Genomic DNA, 14,785 nt, shown 5'->3' with positions numbered 1-14,785 from the left:
GTTTAAAAATGAAAATAGCGATGGCTCTTGTCTCTGTGAGTAAGAAACGATGGTAACTTTAACCACATTTAACAGTACATTAGCAACATGCTAACAAAACATTTAGAAAGACAATTCACACATATCACTAAAAATATCATGATATCATGGATCGTGTCAGTGTTTATTGCTCCATCTGCCATATTTCGCTATTGTTCTTGCTTGCTTACCTAGTCTGATGATTCAGCTGTGCAGATCCAGACGTTCTGCCCTTATCTAATGGCTTCAACATGAGCTGGCATATGCAAATATTGGGGGCGTACTGTTACGTAACAGTCTGTGTTATGTTGAGATTCGCCTGCTCTTCTGGGGTCGTTTAAACAAATGAGATTTATATAAGAAGGAGGAAACAATGTAGTTTGAAACTCAGTGTATGTCTTTTCCATGTACTGAACTCTTGTTATTCAACTATGCCAAGGTAAATTCAATATTTAATTCTAGGGCACCTTTAAAGTAATGCATTGTCTTGACTATTTGTGAGTTGAAACAAAGGTTAAAGTTTCAAAGCTTCAAGTTTAGTTAACTTACATTTAGTTGAGTTAAATCACACCTTTAAGGCAGCAGATGAACTTTTATTGTTTTAAATGTTTTACAGATTTGTAATCAATTTAGGTTGTGTATCAAAATAGGGAAGTTTTTTTTTTTTTTTTTTTTTTGCCTGGTGGTGATGTGGTCAGTGGGTAATGTGAATTTGATCATGTGTTTTTTTTCCCCTTGCTAATAAAGACCTTCCTGTTTCTGCGTAGTTGTTTAGCGTTTTTGTGTAATCTTCCACACTGTGATGACACTTATAGTGACGCTGTCAGGGTGCTGCCGTAGAGATTAAAAATAACTTTTATTCGACCATGACCATCCAACACTGTTAGATGCTTATGCTATAAAATCTGAATAATTTCTTAACATACATATCCAGATATAAACACAAGATTTAGTAAAGAAATAGTACAAAATACGGAATTAAATAGAAATACATCTAAATAAGTAGATGGTTGCTTTTAAATAAGAAAGAAAAAGATTCTATTTGAAAACATCTATTTATTTCCAGGTTTAAAATACATTTTGAGTTCCAAATTTTCAACACTGAAATATTCTGCCAAAGTCAAGAGATGGTCAGTGACAGTGTAGATACTGGTGGATTCCTCACAACTAAGGAAGGTCATTAAAATTGATGAATATCTTTGAGAAACTAAGAATATTAATATATTTAGGGGTTCAAGCTTGTAGCACTGAAACCCTATTGTAATTATTAAAATGTCCAAGGATCAGCATTCTCCCCTAAATCCCGGAACACACCAAGCCGACGGTGACAAACTAGTGGCGATGGAAGCAGACTGCGGGGTTGGCTCACGTCGGCAATGCTGGGTCCAAAATTGCCCTGACACACCAAACCAACACTGCTGATGGCAAAGTAGCACGTCGGTTCTGCGCCTGCATAAGAAGAAATGCCTTTCCGTACCAGCAGATGGCAGTAGCTGAACAGCCAGCCATTGGTTTCAATGGAGCTACGATCAACTTAAGCTTACGATGCTTTTGGGAAACTCTGCCCAGAATGATAAGATGGCCCGACTGACCGATGAGCTCCGATGCAGATTCAACATGTTGAATCGGCCGATAAAAAGCCGACGAGGACCAACTTATCATTCCTGATCACTTTTAAGCCCGGAAAAAGTGGGTTTGAAGTGGTTGGAGTCACTTTTACTAAAAATGGCTATAACTTTTTTAAGAAATTTTCTCCAAACTCAGCACACCCATGTAAGAGCTCATTCTGTGGTCACGTGACAAAGGACGCCGCGACTGGCCACTTGGTGGTGCTAACAGGAAAAACACATGAAAATGGCTATAACTACTTCACTGTTGACTTGACTTGTTGGCTGAATCCCAAATGGCACACTTCTATGCACTTTCGGTCTTGTGGATTTACAATGGCTGCCGTGTGCACGTGTCTGTTAAGTCCACGAGATCATAGGGTATCCCATTCATCATTTTAGGTTTCAGAAGGGTGCTCACCATAAATGCTAATCTTGAACTAGCTCTCTTCTTCTTCTTCTCTATTAGAATTCTGGCAGTTTAGACACTGCTAAGTGTATTACTGCCCTACACAGGTCAAAGTTTGAACTAACTGTTATATACTTGCACTAGCATATTGTATGACTATTTAGTTCAAACTTTGACCTGTGGAGGGCAGTAATACACTTAGCAGTGTCTAAACTGCCAGAATTCTAATAGAGAAGAAGAAGAAGAGAGCTAGTTCAAGATGAGCATTTATGGTTAAAACGTATAAAATGAAATACATTTTTTTTAGAAAATGAGCGATTGGTTTCTCTAGATAAGACCCTTATTTCTCGTCTGGGATCACTGTAAACTGTAATTTTGTCCTTCAACTGTTTGGAAGCCATGAAGTCCACTATATGGAGAAAAATCCTGAAATGTTTTCATCAAAAACCTTCATTTCTTTTTGACTAAAGAAAGATATGAACATCTTGGATGACATGGGGGTGAGTAAATTATCAGGAAATTTTAATTTGAAAGTGAACTAATCCTTTAATGATCCACCTGGAAACAAATGCTGTGACGCCAAACCCCCTCGAGGAAGAAGAACGCCATTGTTGTGACAATTATTGATTACCAGAATCAACTAAACACTGGGTTTTAAAAAGTATGTGAAGTTTGCGGCTCCATTGTTGCACAACAAATTTAAACAAAATGTAAAAGAAATATAAACAAATTTATTTGATGCACGCCGGTCTGTTATTGTAGGGACATCGACATTAGACTTTCACGCCCCTAAACATGACGCGGAACAAAACGAATTGTGATTGGTTGTGAATGTACTCTTGGGTGGTCCTTGGCACAATGAAAGTCCAGACCTTCTTCCGTCAGTCTGAAGGTCCAACTACGCAAGACTAGCTGTAAATGGTCTTTTCCATCTATGATCTAAGTAGTTACATCATGCTTAAAGTCTTTAAAGCGATTGAACCCCGATAATTGCTGCTCGCAGCTATACAATATTATGCTACACTACTGTTCAAAAGTTTGGGGTTAGTGATACTGTGAAATACTACAGTTTAAAATAATTTTTATATATTTTAAAATGTTTTTTTTTAATGTGATGGCAAAGTTGACTTTACAGCTTTTCATCATCATTACTCCATCTTCAGTGTCACATGATCCTTCAGAAATCATTCTAATATGATGATTTGCTGCTCAAGAAACATTTCTTATTGTTATCATCAATTTTGAAAACAGTTGTTCTGCTTAATATATTTAACTGTAGTACATTTATTTTGGGATTTTTTGATGAATAGAAAGACTAAAAGAACAGCATTTATTTGAAATAGAAATCGTTTGTCTCATTTTAAATGTTTCTGCAAGTTTAATTAAATGTGTTCTTGCTAAGTAAAAGCATAAAAGTATAAATTTCTTTAAAAACAATATTACTGACCCCGAACATTTGAACATTTATATATTATATTATATTAATTATATTATATAATATTATATTTGAACATTCATATACTATGAAATTAAGTTAAGTTATTAATTAAGTTAATTATTAATATTTTAGTCAGAAAGTCAGAATTTAATATGTCGAGATAAGATGAGATGAGAGATGAGAACTCAATAGGTCAAAAGGTGGCAAGTGAATTTGCTAAATGAGAACCAACTGTTGGCCGAAATGCCCCTGAAACTTCACACATAAATTCGCTCAGGGGAAAGACCATGACATTTCATGATGTCACGGAAGCGGCTCTCTTTAAAAAGAGTCTATGCAGAGGAAGTGAGCTTCAGAGTTCAAGAGCGAGCAGTATGGAGATCAAAACAGTCTTTGTTATTCACATTCTTATGTTCATCGTAGGAGGTAAGACATATCCATTTTTTACTTACAAAGGTATAGGCTATATCTCTGACTCCGTATCTATATCTCTGAAAAAGTGGCGTTGTGGTTGACTGCTTTGTGAATGTATACCTGTTACCTGCAGGTAGTTTGCATGAGTATAGTTTGGGTATGTTACGTTGTCTGATGTATGTCAGTGCTCTCAGTGTTTTATTGTATAATGGCATTTATTTTTAGATGATTTTAACATTTTGTGCAACTCATTTAGATTATTACAGAATGTGTTGAATGATATAACTTTAGTTTATAAGTTTTCTCACCTCGTGGTTGTAGGAAAATATTCTAAAATCTTAAATACGGTACTAACACAGCAGTGGACATGAAGCTTTTAAGTAATGGACCTAAATATTCAAAGACAGTATCAGTGAATATATTGCACATATTTAAAAATTATAATTAAGTTACATTATTAAAAGGATTTAAATTCAAAGGTGAATAAAAGAAATACTGAATCAAATTAATCATTAAAGAATCTTGAAAAAGTTTATCACAGTTTCCACAAAACTACTGATCAGCACAGCTGTTTTCAAAATTGATAATACTAAGAAATAGTTTCTTGAGCACCAAATCAGCATATTAGGTTGCAGACTTGGTGAGCATAAGAGACTTCTTTCAAAAACATTACATATCAGTAGACTTTTATGGTACTGTAACTCCCACATACAAAGGCACATTATGGTCACTTTTACATATGACTAAAAAAATCACACCCCCGTGTAGCTTGATTTAGAACTTTATGCTTTATGTTTACACCTCTGTGAGTAACGTTTAACACCACTGTTTCCTGTTCCAGCGCTAACATGTCGCTTTTATGTGTCACAGTGGCAAGTTTTCTCTCGCTGCAACCACACAAGCAAATAAAAGACCACTTACAGCAGTCACTTTTTCTATAATGCACAGTGTAGCCCCTTCTCACTTTCAGCCTCAGCTCATGAGAGCGCTGAGAACAGTCAAATGAGTCAGAGCAAAGCGTAGGGTGCTGCGGTCTTATCTGCCCCCCTTATCAACCTACTGTTCTTCCATTATACTAGCCCACCCTTTTGACTGTATTTAGCATTGATCAATGTCTTCGCTTTGTTAAAACTTGAACATTCTGACTTACTTTTCTTCTTTCTAAACAGGCATAAGAGAATGTTTGGCAACAAAGTTTCTCACAGTGGCAGAAGGAGACACACTGGTATTGAAATGTCCTCGAAAAAATTTCAGTGTGGATGCATACATGGAGTGGAGAAATCCAAGAGGACATGTTATGTTCTTCAACAACATCAAAGGTGAGGGCAAGAACACTGTATATTGTATGAAAACCATTGAAAAACACATTTAAAATACATTTATATGTCCTCTTTGTTGTATTTCATAAACATTAATCATTTTTTTCATGTTCTCTTACAGGTCTACGAGATTCAAGGAGCAGCATTTTTACTTTAAACAACTCTGAATATACATTACTCCTGTCCAACGTTACCTTCGATGATGAAGGGATTTACAGATGTCTAATGTATGAAGATAGAGTTGTTTCAAAAAGATTCAAAGTAAAAGTTTTGGGTAAATATAAATATTTTATCACATCTTTTCTGAAAGCATGCATGAAATATTACTAAAATGATTTGCTGATGAATAATGGAATATGAAATGAGACTCTTTTTGATCTGGTCACAGCAACCCCAAAAATCGATATGGCTGAGTTTGAAGATAAAACAATCCTCAAATGTTCAGTGACAGGGAATGGCAACCCACCTGAACTCTCTTGGCGAATCAGCGGTGTTGAAATTGAAGGTAAGTTACGAGAAGTGTCTGAGTGGGCAGACAGATAGGGGGGCACAGAGTTTCCAAACTTTTGACCATTATTATGTGCGCGCGTGTGTGTGTGTGTGTGTGTATATATATATATATATATATATATATATATAAAGTGACAGTAATGACATTTAAAATGGTACTAAAGATTTCTATTTCAAAAAAATTTTGTTCTTCTGAACTTTCTATTCATTAAAGAATCATGAAAAAGTTTATCACAGTTTCCAAAAATATTAGTGAGCAGCACAGCTGTTTTCAACATTGATAATAATAAGAAATAGTTTCTTGAGCACCGAATCAACATATTAGAATGCAGGCTTGGTGAGCATTCCCATGGCTTCTGACATTTCACACACTGTGAAACTACTAATACCTCGTGAAAATAGAGGAACCGCAATATTCTGAAGCAGGTCAGCTAAGGATAGATGTGACCAATAGTATATCAACAGTAAATTGAGAGTGTTTCTCAGACTATTTGACTAAAACAGTTAAAAAAATCACAGATTACTAAATATATATATGCCCTGTTTTGCCCTAACAGCTCTACCCAATACCTTGCGGGAGGGAAGATCCAACAGGTCAATGGCGGTTAGCATCTTAACAATCAAAACTCATATCAGGGAAGCAACGGTGATGTGCTTGGCAAAACACAAAGACCTTCCAAAACAAGTGATGGACTTTATCATCATTGAAAATCACTGTAAGTACCACGAATGGTACATAAAACAAGTTTCAGACACATATAATCAGCTCCACCATATTTGCGCACACCTCACCACCATCACTGATTTCCCAAACATGTGACCAATAAACAGGAGCATTTTGCCATAGATGCCATTAGCCATTATTAGAAAAGAGAACTGAAAGATAAGGGGATTTTGTCTGGCTGTGCTGCGCAAGGAAAGTTCATCTACACTTTGGAGTATTGGGTAGTTTCCTTTTTAAGTGAATGTGTGGTCCTCATTAGAGTGATCAGTCACATGATGTCAGGGAAGTCAGCTATTTCTCTGAATAAAACAGGCTATGTTCCCTATACAGAAAAGACACACTAAACATGTATAGTATAACAGATTCTTTTAAGTAAACAGTCAAACAGTCTGAGTAATTGAATGTTTTTATTGTGTTTTCATATAGCTGTTACGGCCTCCACATCAAGGTATTCCAGTACTAGAGATGAGCTAAAAACTGAGACAATGACCACAGCCACTTCTTCTCCTGCCTTTAGTAGTACAGGTGAGTGTTTATTTATTTATTTTTTTTTAAAGTGAAAGTGCTGTGACTTGTAGCCAAGTATGGTGTCCCAAATTCAGAATGTGAACGCACACACACACACACACGGAGCAGTTGGCAGCTGTTTTTTACTGCACCGCCCAGGGAGCGATTGGGGGTTAGGTGCCTTGCTCAAGGCCACCTCAGTTGTGGATAATGAGAGTGTTGTTCATTAACTCCCCCCACCTACATTTCCTGCCGGTACAACCTTGTTACAAGTCTGATTCTCGGCACAACTGCCCCCAAATTAAACAATGATTTTATATGTGTTTGGAAAGTAGTGAAATATATGGCGTCACAATTACACTACATAAATTAGGGATGTCAAAAGAGAAAGTGCATGACAGAATACTTTAAATACAGCTCACTTAAAAATAAAAGCAAAACCCCCTTCTGTGTGAGGGCTTCACATAAAACCACAGAATGGAAATAGCTTCTGCTCCTTGTGACTCTCTGCCTCCACCTCCTGGCAGCTCTTTTTGATTTTTAAATTTGATACCTCACAACTGATTAATAACTACTTTATCTGATCACAGCACACATGGAATTGTCGTCAGAAAATACTGAAGTACTCCCAACAGGAGACAGCACTACCTCAAACCACAGACAAGGTAAATATGCAATTTTGCATGATAAAACACTTATTAAAACACACTTATGTGTGTTTTGTATGAATCAATTTTAGTGTTTGTGCTTTGTGATTAATTTATTTGCTTTGTGATCTCTTTCAGTAGAGGAAAATTCTACAGCAACAGATATAAACTTGACAAGTAAGTGTTATTAAATTTATTTCATGGTATATTGAACATAATATACCACTCATTCCTGCTTATTTTATGTTGTGAAACTCATCAAATCTATCTTTGTATTTCAGCACAGAACATAAACTCTTCTGAGTCCAATTCACCTGAAGGAAACCTGACCAAAAATGGCACCAACTCACAAGGTGTGAAGCTCATGACAAATAAAATGCTTTTTTTGGTACCAACAAGTTAGCAAAACAAAATTTTGATTTTACTCTCACATAAATGATTGCCAATTGCAAGTCCAAATTTAAATCAAAGCAACATGTAAAGGACATTAAGGATGTTATTAATGATTCTTATGGCTTTGTGATGCTATCCTAAGATGATTATTTGATGATAATTATATTACTTTGTGTATTTGCAGGTTTTGGCAACGACAAACAAATCAATCATAAGGAAAGCTCACCACTGCTGATCCTGCTGGTTACATCCCTTATTATGGCTTTACTTATTGTTGTCATCTTCTTTGTGATCAGACTACGAAAGGCACATATAGCCTGGAAGAAAGGTAATATAAGATTATTTACATATTTATACTTTAATTCAAGCTTAATTTATATTCTAGGGTTTAATTTTGGATACAATTGTTCATTTTAATCTGATTTTATAACAGAGAATGAAGAATCAGAGCAGTCTGTGGAAAGCAGCAAATCAAAATCCAGTCATGAAGAAAAGCAGTCCCACGAGAGGAGAAGACAAGGTACTTAAACCATCAAATCTGGTAGATAAAACACTTAAGCTTTTGTCTCTTTACAAACTACTAACATTTCATTTCTCTCTTGATTTTTGGTCTAGGCTTTTGGAACTCAAATTTCACAGAATACAGAGTGGAAGAAACGCCACAGAAAACAGAAAATTCAGTAGCTACAGTAGATGTCATCACTGAAACACAAGAGAGTTCAAGAACAGCTTGTAGCAAACTTGACGGAGCTTGTGTCAAGGAGACTGAACTTTAGAGGAACATTCAGCTGTATCTGAATCCTCATAAGAGACTGAACTGATTTTGCAGTTCTGTTACGAACAATGGTGCTCACTTAGTCTCTTTCAGGAAAAATAAATGATAGGATTTTGTATATACTGTTAGCTGTTCTGTGTTTACATTGTTGCTGGTTAACAATATTTTTATACTGAATGTAAAGAAATGTTTTATTATAATGAGTTGTTTACAGTTTAATAGCTTTGAACCGTTCCCATGACAAAACTGGAATAGACTGCATGACATTTTATCATTAGAATATATTAAATGTGTTTTTTAAACTGAAATGGCTGCTGCTTTCCCTGTTATCAAAGTCCCTGTTTAAAGTCAATGTCTTTTCTATGAAACTGTTTTGTTTTTTATGAAATAAAACTCTATTTTATGTAACATGTGGGTGCTGTGCTTGGTGAATCTTCTAGAATGTAATAAATATGCCTCTATATGCTTAAAACTGGTTCACTTTTTGATGTAATTTACTCTTCAGTATAGTTTTAGGCTTTAAAAAAGCATATACTCATTAAATGTTAGGATTTTTTAGCGCCTAGCATGTGACTTTTCGACGTTTAATGAACTCCATAACCACGTTGTGTGGACACTTCCTCATTTTTTTTGGTGATTATTTTGAATTGTTCAATCCTATCGCCACCTACTGGGCTATTGTGTAATAGATTTTTTCCACTGATTTCGATTTCGTTTTCTTTCCTTTAATAGTTTCGTTTAATTCGTATACCTTTTCTCGATAACAAAATAAATGAAATAAATAAATATTTGACACTCTGCCCCAAAGCCCTCACATTTCAGTCGGCGTTGTGTGTTCATCTCCTTGTGCATGATGCACAGTGGAGCAGAATAGCTATTAGTAACATATACTATCTTTGTGTTGTAAAAAACAAAACAAAACAAAAACCACATATAATCTACTCGATCTCTATTACAAATGGTATAATATGTAATAACTAATATACTTTTGTAAACAAGACATACTGATCCAAACCAAAGTCATTTAGATATTTGAGCTATATTTGGCATAGTTTAAATGTATTTATGTGCTTATCTTCGCGTAATTTATTAAGTGATGCCTTTTCCTTTGTCAAACATTTGTGTTTAGCTGTGCCATCATAGCATTTCTTCGTTCATTTGTACGGCAGGACAAACTGTTCCGCATTGACAGCGGTTGCGGCAAATCTGAGGGGGGATGGTGTGGATTTTTTTCTTACCAGTTTTATCCATAGACATTCTTCCTTAATGGGCGTGGCTACACGTAGCATTGGGATTTTGCATTGGTGCTTACGATTGAAGTCCAGTTATCTGAAATCTCATTGGCTCAGCTACCGGCAATATATGCTGTTCCAGAACATTCGACCGTTCTCTTATCGAAGCAAGGCGAGGCAGTTTGTCGCCATTCCAGCTCTCCAACCGGCATCTTCACTCATCTCGGTTTTTCCAGCTTGGTAAGGTCTTTGTTCTATCTTTATCGATTATATAGCATTTATAATCTTACAGTTAAAACCCACTTCTTTGCTTGTATAGCGTTACCCATGTTTTGTTATTAAATACAATTTAAAGAGCAGAATTTAACCTATTTTAAACATATTTTATATCGAACATTTCTCAGATATTCTGAACCATTAATAATGATCCAGTTTTTGTATTTGGTACAGTTGAATAGCATATTAAAAGTGGTTTCCTTTTGAGTAGCATATCAAATGTGGTTTCCCTTGCCTAGTCTGCTTTTTAGTTCTCGGTTTTGTTCATTTTCGAAGAAAAAAAGTCTGAAAGATTAATTTACTTTTAATATTACTACAAGTTAAATACCTGAGAGAACAATACGTTAAATTTAAACCGCAACTGGCGCCTCGTGTAATCTTATCACGCGCCTCAACCGACCTTAATCTTTGCTTAGATTTACATGGTCTCACAAGACCGGTTATAATACCGTCTTAATTTTAAATGTAAGTTACATGTTTCTTTTTTTTTTTTTTTTTTTTAATATAATGACAGAATTAGTTTGAAACTGCATTTAGAACATATGTCGATCGATGTTATCCTTAATTCAGTAATCGACCATAGACTGTTCCAGAAGCTCAAACCACGTGGTCTGAGTCATATCCGCATATGCTCCTGGCCTGGGCTTGGTCTTATGTGGTTTCACATCCGTATAATAATCGATAAGGCCTGGATCACGCTCTCTTTAACTCATTAATTAATTTTTTTTAATTTTTTTTTTTATTTCCAGACACAATGTCCAAGGGACCAGCTGTTGGTATTGATCTCGGGACCACCTACTCCTGTGTAGGTGTCTTCCAACATGGAAAAGTTGAAATCATTGCTAATGACCAAGGAAACAGGACCACTCCAAGTTATGTAGCTTTCACAGATACCGAGAGATTGATTGGAGATGCTGCGAAAAACCAGGTCGCTATGAACCCCACCAACACAGTCTTTGGTAAGTAGTCATCTAATAAAAAAAATCATTCCAAAAATGTATTCGCTATGATGAAGTTTATTCCTAGCCATTTGCAGTTTCCACCAGAGGTTGAAAAACCAAAGATGGCCCAAGCACCTTCCTTGGATGTCTGAGCGAAATATTTGCCAAGATGTTGTACAAGATTGAATTTTTTTTTTTTTTTTTCAAACCTCTACATAACCTAAAAATGCACCCATTTCTTGTCCTCCATAGATGCCAAGCGTCTGATTGGCCGCAGGTTTGATGATGGCGTTGTTCAGTCTGACATGAAGCACTGGCCTTTTAATGTCATCAACGACAATACCCGTCCCAAGGTTCAGGTCGAATACAAGGGTGAGACCAAGTCTTTCTACCCTGAGGAGATTTCCTCTATGGTCCTCACCAAGATGAAGGAAATTGCTGAGGCCTACCTGGGAAAGGTGAGTGATCATTCAGCTGTCAAGTAGCTCTATTGATCTCCCCTTTGACTTGATGTGCTTCGCTATGATGAAGTTTATTCCTAGCCATTTGCAGTTTCCACCAGAGGTTGAAAAACCAAAGATGGTGCAAGTACCTTCCTTGGATGTCTGAGCGACATGCACTATGCTTTAGTTGAAATGTTAATATTGCTTTTCACTCCAAGTGGCAATTAGTTTAATTTACACTTCTTTCAGACTGTTTCCAACGCTGTCATCACCGTGCCTGCCTACTTCAACGACTCTCAGCGACAGGCCACCAAGGATGCTGGAACCATCTCTGGCTTGAATGTTCTGCGTATCATCAATGAACCAACTGCTGCTGCTATTGCTTACGGTCTGGACAAAAAGGTTAGTTTAAACATTCATGTTAAAGTGGCTTTATGAACTGGTGATCTCGTTCAGTTCTCTTTGGCTTTAGTTTCGCTATGATGAAGTTTATTCCTAGCCATTTGCAGTTTCCACCAGAGGTTGAAAAACCAAAGATGGTGCAAGTACCTTCCTTGGATGTCTGAGCGACCTTTCAGTCTGAGTTTTGTACAACTCATTGATGGATATGCAGATACTTATGCTTTTATTTGTCTCTTCAGGTTGGTGCTGAGAGGAATGTCCTCATTTTCGATCTTGGTGGTGGCACCTTCGATGTGTCTATCCTCACTATTGAGGATGGCATCTTTGAGGTAAAATCTACTGCTGGAGACACTCACTTGGGTGGAGAAGACTTTGACAACCGCATGGTCAACCACTTCATCACAGAGTTCAAGCGCAAGCACAAGAAGGACATCAGCGACAACAAGAGAGCTGTTCGCCGTCTCCGCACCGCCTGCGAGAGGGCCAAGCGTACCCTGTCCTCCAGCACTCAGGCCAGTATTGAGATTGACTCCCTCTATGAGGGCATCGATTTCTATACCTCCATCACCAGGGCCCGTTTTGAGGAGCTCAATGCAGACCTCTTCCGTGGCACCCTGGACCCAGTTGAGAAGTCCCTTCGTGACGCCAAGATGGACAAGGCTCAGATCCATGACATTGTCCTGGTTGGTGGCTCCACTCGCATTCCCAAAATCCAGAAGCTGCTCCAAGACTACTTCAATGGCAAGGAGCTCAACAAGAGCATCAACCCAGATGAGGCTGTTGCCTACGGAGCAGGTGAGCTATTTGAGTTTTATTCTTTCTGTTCCTTCGCTATGATGAAGTTTATTCCGAACCATTTGCAGTTTCCACCAGAGGTTGAAAAATCAAAGATGGCCCAAGTACCTTCCTTGGATGTCTGAGCGACTGTTGTCACTGATATTTGACCCTCTCAAGTTGCCCAAGGTTCTTATATTTTTTTCACCCTTTTGTTTCAGCTGTCCAGGCTGCCATTCTCTCCGGTGACAAGTCTGAAAACGTTCAGGACCTGCTGCTGCTCGATGTCACTCCTCTGTCCCTTGGAATTGAGACAGCTGGCGGAGTCATGACCGTCCTCATTAAGCGTAACACCACCATCCCAACCAAACAGACACAGACTTTCACCACCTACTCAGACAACCAGCCTGGTGTGCTCATTCAGGTGGGTACCAAGTAGTTGTACTATGAGTTCTCACCAAAGTTACTTGGATCTCCTTTAACATTGCCATCTTATTTTAATTTCCTCTCTGCTCAGGTTTATGAGGGTGAGCGTGCAATGACCAAGGATAACAACTTGCTGGGCAAGTTTGAGCTTACTGGAATCCCCCCTGCACCTCGTGGTGTTCCCCAGATTGAGGTCACCTTTGACATTGATGCCAATGGCATCATGAATGTTTCGGCTGTTGATAAGAGCACTGGCAAAGAGAACAAAATCACAATCACCAACGATAAGGGTAAATCTTTTTCTCAACTGAAATGTATAATGTACTGATTTTGCCGGTCACTTCAGAGGTTAACTAGAAGTATATTTCAGGTCGTCTCAGCAAGGAGGACATTGAGCGCATGGTGCAGGAGGCTGAGAAGTACAAGGCTGAAGATGATGTGCAGCGCGACAAGGTTTCTGCCAAGAATGGTCTGGAGTCCTATGCCTTCAACATGAAGTCCACCGTTGAGGATGAAAAACTGAAGGGCAAGATCAGTGATGAGGACAAGCAGAAAATCCTTGACAAGTGCAATGAAGTCATCAGCTGGCTTGACAAGAACCAGGTAAGATTTACATCAGTTGAGCCATTTGTTCAGTCATGTGGCTATTTGATTACATTCTAATCTTTCATTAGCAAACCCAAAAATGACTTTGCATCTGCTGATTAAACTTTCAGACTGCTGAGAGGGAAGAGTTTGAGCACCAGCAGAAGGAGCTGGAGAAAGTATGCAACCCCATCATCACCAAGCTGTACCAGAGTGCTGGAGGCATGCCAGGTGGAATGCCCGACGGTATGCCCGGTGGCTTCCCAGGAGCCGGTCCTGCTCCAGGAGGTGGATCCTCCGGCCCAACCATCGAGGAGGTCGACTAAGCCATTCCAAAGCCACTATTGCTACCTCCCATAGCAATGTTTACTGTTGCCCTCTGTAGTTGGACTCCTCTGAAATGTTACTTTTGTGACTTTTTTTAGATGACTTCAACTTGCAGAGTGATTGTTGCAATTAATAAATAAAGGGGGATTAAGGGATCACATTTCCAGATCACAGGGAACAGATTTTCTACCTAGATTGCACAACCTATTTATCAACTTGTGAAATGTGAATTTCATAAGTCTTTTCCAACTGCCTCAATGCTTTGAAGGAAATGAATAAAATGGTGACTTATTCCCAATGCTGCCTCTGTCTTTTTCTTTTTTAATATAAATCTTGTGTATATAAATTCTGCTTGTAATTCAGATTTTGATCTGAAATGAAAATTATAAACTGGTTTTACATTGGCCTTGATATTTGTCTTAAATTTAAGTGTCTCAATGTGCTAAGGAAGGCCAACTTGATCTTGAAATGCTGTTTGACATGAAACCTGGCCTTCAGCTGTACCTAGTCTTAATGAACTCTACTAGCCACAAGGGAAATGTTTACTTTGAAATTAGAATTTGAGGGAGTATAGACCTTCCAGAGGTGCTCTTAGTCTGTCAAAGTGGCTTTATTGAA

At 37.7% G+C, this 14,785-nt stretch overlaps 2 protein-coding genes and 4 non-coding genes across 8 annotated transcripts; all 6 read left to right on the top strand.

The window, feature by feature from the left end:
• Positions 1-3,844: 3,844 nt before the first annotated feature.
• On the top strand, positions 3,845-9,186 carry LOC137029632 (cytotoxic and regulatory T-cell molecule). 3 transcript variants are annotated; one of them, XM_067399266.1, is made up of 12 exons: positions 3,845-3,898; positions 5,056-5,205; positions 5,327-5,479; positions 5,594-5,710; positions 6,273-6,431; positions 6,866-6,964; positions 7,537-7,611; positions 7,735-7,770; positions 7,875-7,946; positions 8,171-8,314; positions 8,420-8,506; positions 8,602-9,186. In XM_067399266.1, exons 1-12 carry the CDS (start codon positions 3,847-3,849, stop codon positions 8,760-8,762), a joined length of 1,305 nt encoding a protein of 434 aa, XP_067255367.1. In that variant the 5' UTR covers positions 3,845-3,846; the 3' UTR covers positions 8,763-9,186. The 3 variants fall into 3 exon arrangements, with proteins under 3 accessions (XP_067255367.1, XP_067255366.1, XP_067255368.1); XM_067399265.1 differs by having other exon boundaries at positions 7,732-7,770; XM_067399267.1 differs by lacking the exon at positions 6,273-6,431 and having other exon boundaries at positions 7,732-7,770.
• A 903-nt stretch (positions 9,187-10,089) lies between these two features.
• Positions 10,090-14,460, top strand: hspa8 (heat shock protein 8). Its single transcript, XM_067397813.1, has 9 exons — positions 10,090-10,233; positions 11,019-11,228; positions 11,463-11,668; positions 11,903-12,055; positions 12,295-12,850; positions 13,051-13,253; positions 13,347-13,545; positions 13,626-13,858; positions 13,972-14,460. The coding sequence occupies exons 2-9, from the start codon at positions 11,024-11,026 to the stop codon at positions 14,164-14,166; spliced, it is 1,950 nt and encodes a 649-aa protein (XP_067253914.1). The 5' UTR covers positions 10,090-10,233; positions 11,019-11,023; the 3' UTR covers positions 14,167-14,460.
• LOC137029763 (small nucleolar RNA SNORD14) lies at positions 11,271-11,366 on the top strand. The gene has a single exon (XR_010896326.1). It is a non-coding gene; the product is annotated as a small nucleolar RNA SNORD14 (small nucleolar RNA).
• Positions 11,728-11,823, top strand: LOC137029762 (small nucleolar RNA SNORD14). The gene has a single exon (XR_010896325.1). It is a non-coding gene; the product is annotated as a small nucleolar RNA SNORD14 (small nucleolar RNA).
• LOC137029761 (small nucleolar RNA SNORD14) lies at positions 12,128-12,223 on the top strand. The gene has a single exon (XR_010896324.1). It is a non-coding gene; the product is annotated as a small nucleolar RNA SNORD14 (small nucleolar RNA).
• Positions 12,884-12,979, top strand: LOC137029764 (small nucleolar RNA SNORD14). Its single transcript, XR_010896328.1, has one exon. It is a non-coding gene; the product is annotated as a small nucleolar RNA SNORD14 (small nucleolar RNA).
• Positions 14,461-14,785: the final 325 nt, after the last annotated feature.

Source organism: Chanodichthys erythropterus, chromosome 10, assembly GCF_024489055.1.
Source record: "Chanodichthys erythropterus isolate Z2021 chromosome 10, ASM2448905v1, whole genome shotgun sequence".
Classification (NCBI taxonomy): Eukaryota; Metazoa; Chordata; class Actinopteri; order Cypriniformes; family Xenocyprididae; genus Chanodichthys; species Chanodichthys erythropterus.
Note: the sequence above shows the minus strand (reverse complement) of the source record. Positions and strands in the feature narration are given on the sequence as shown.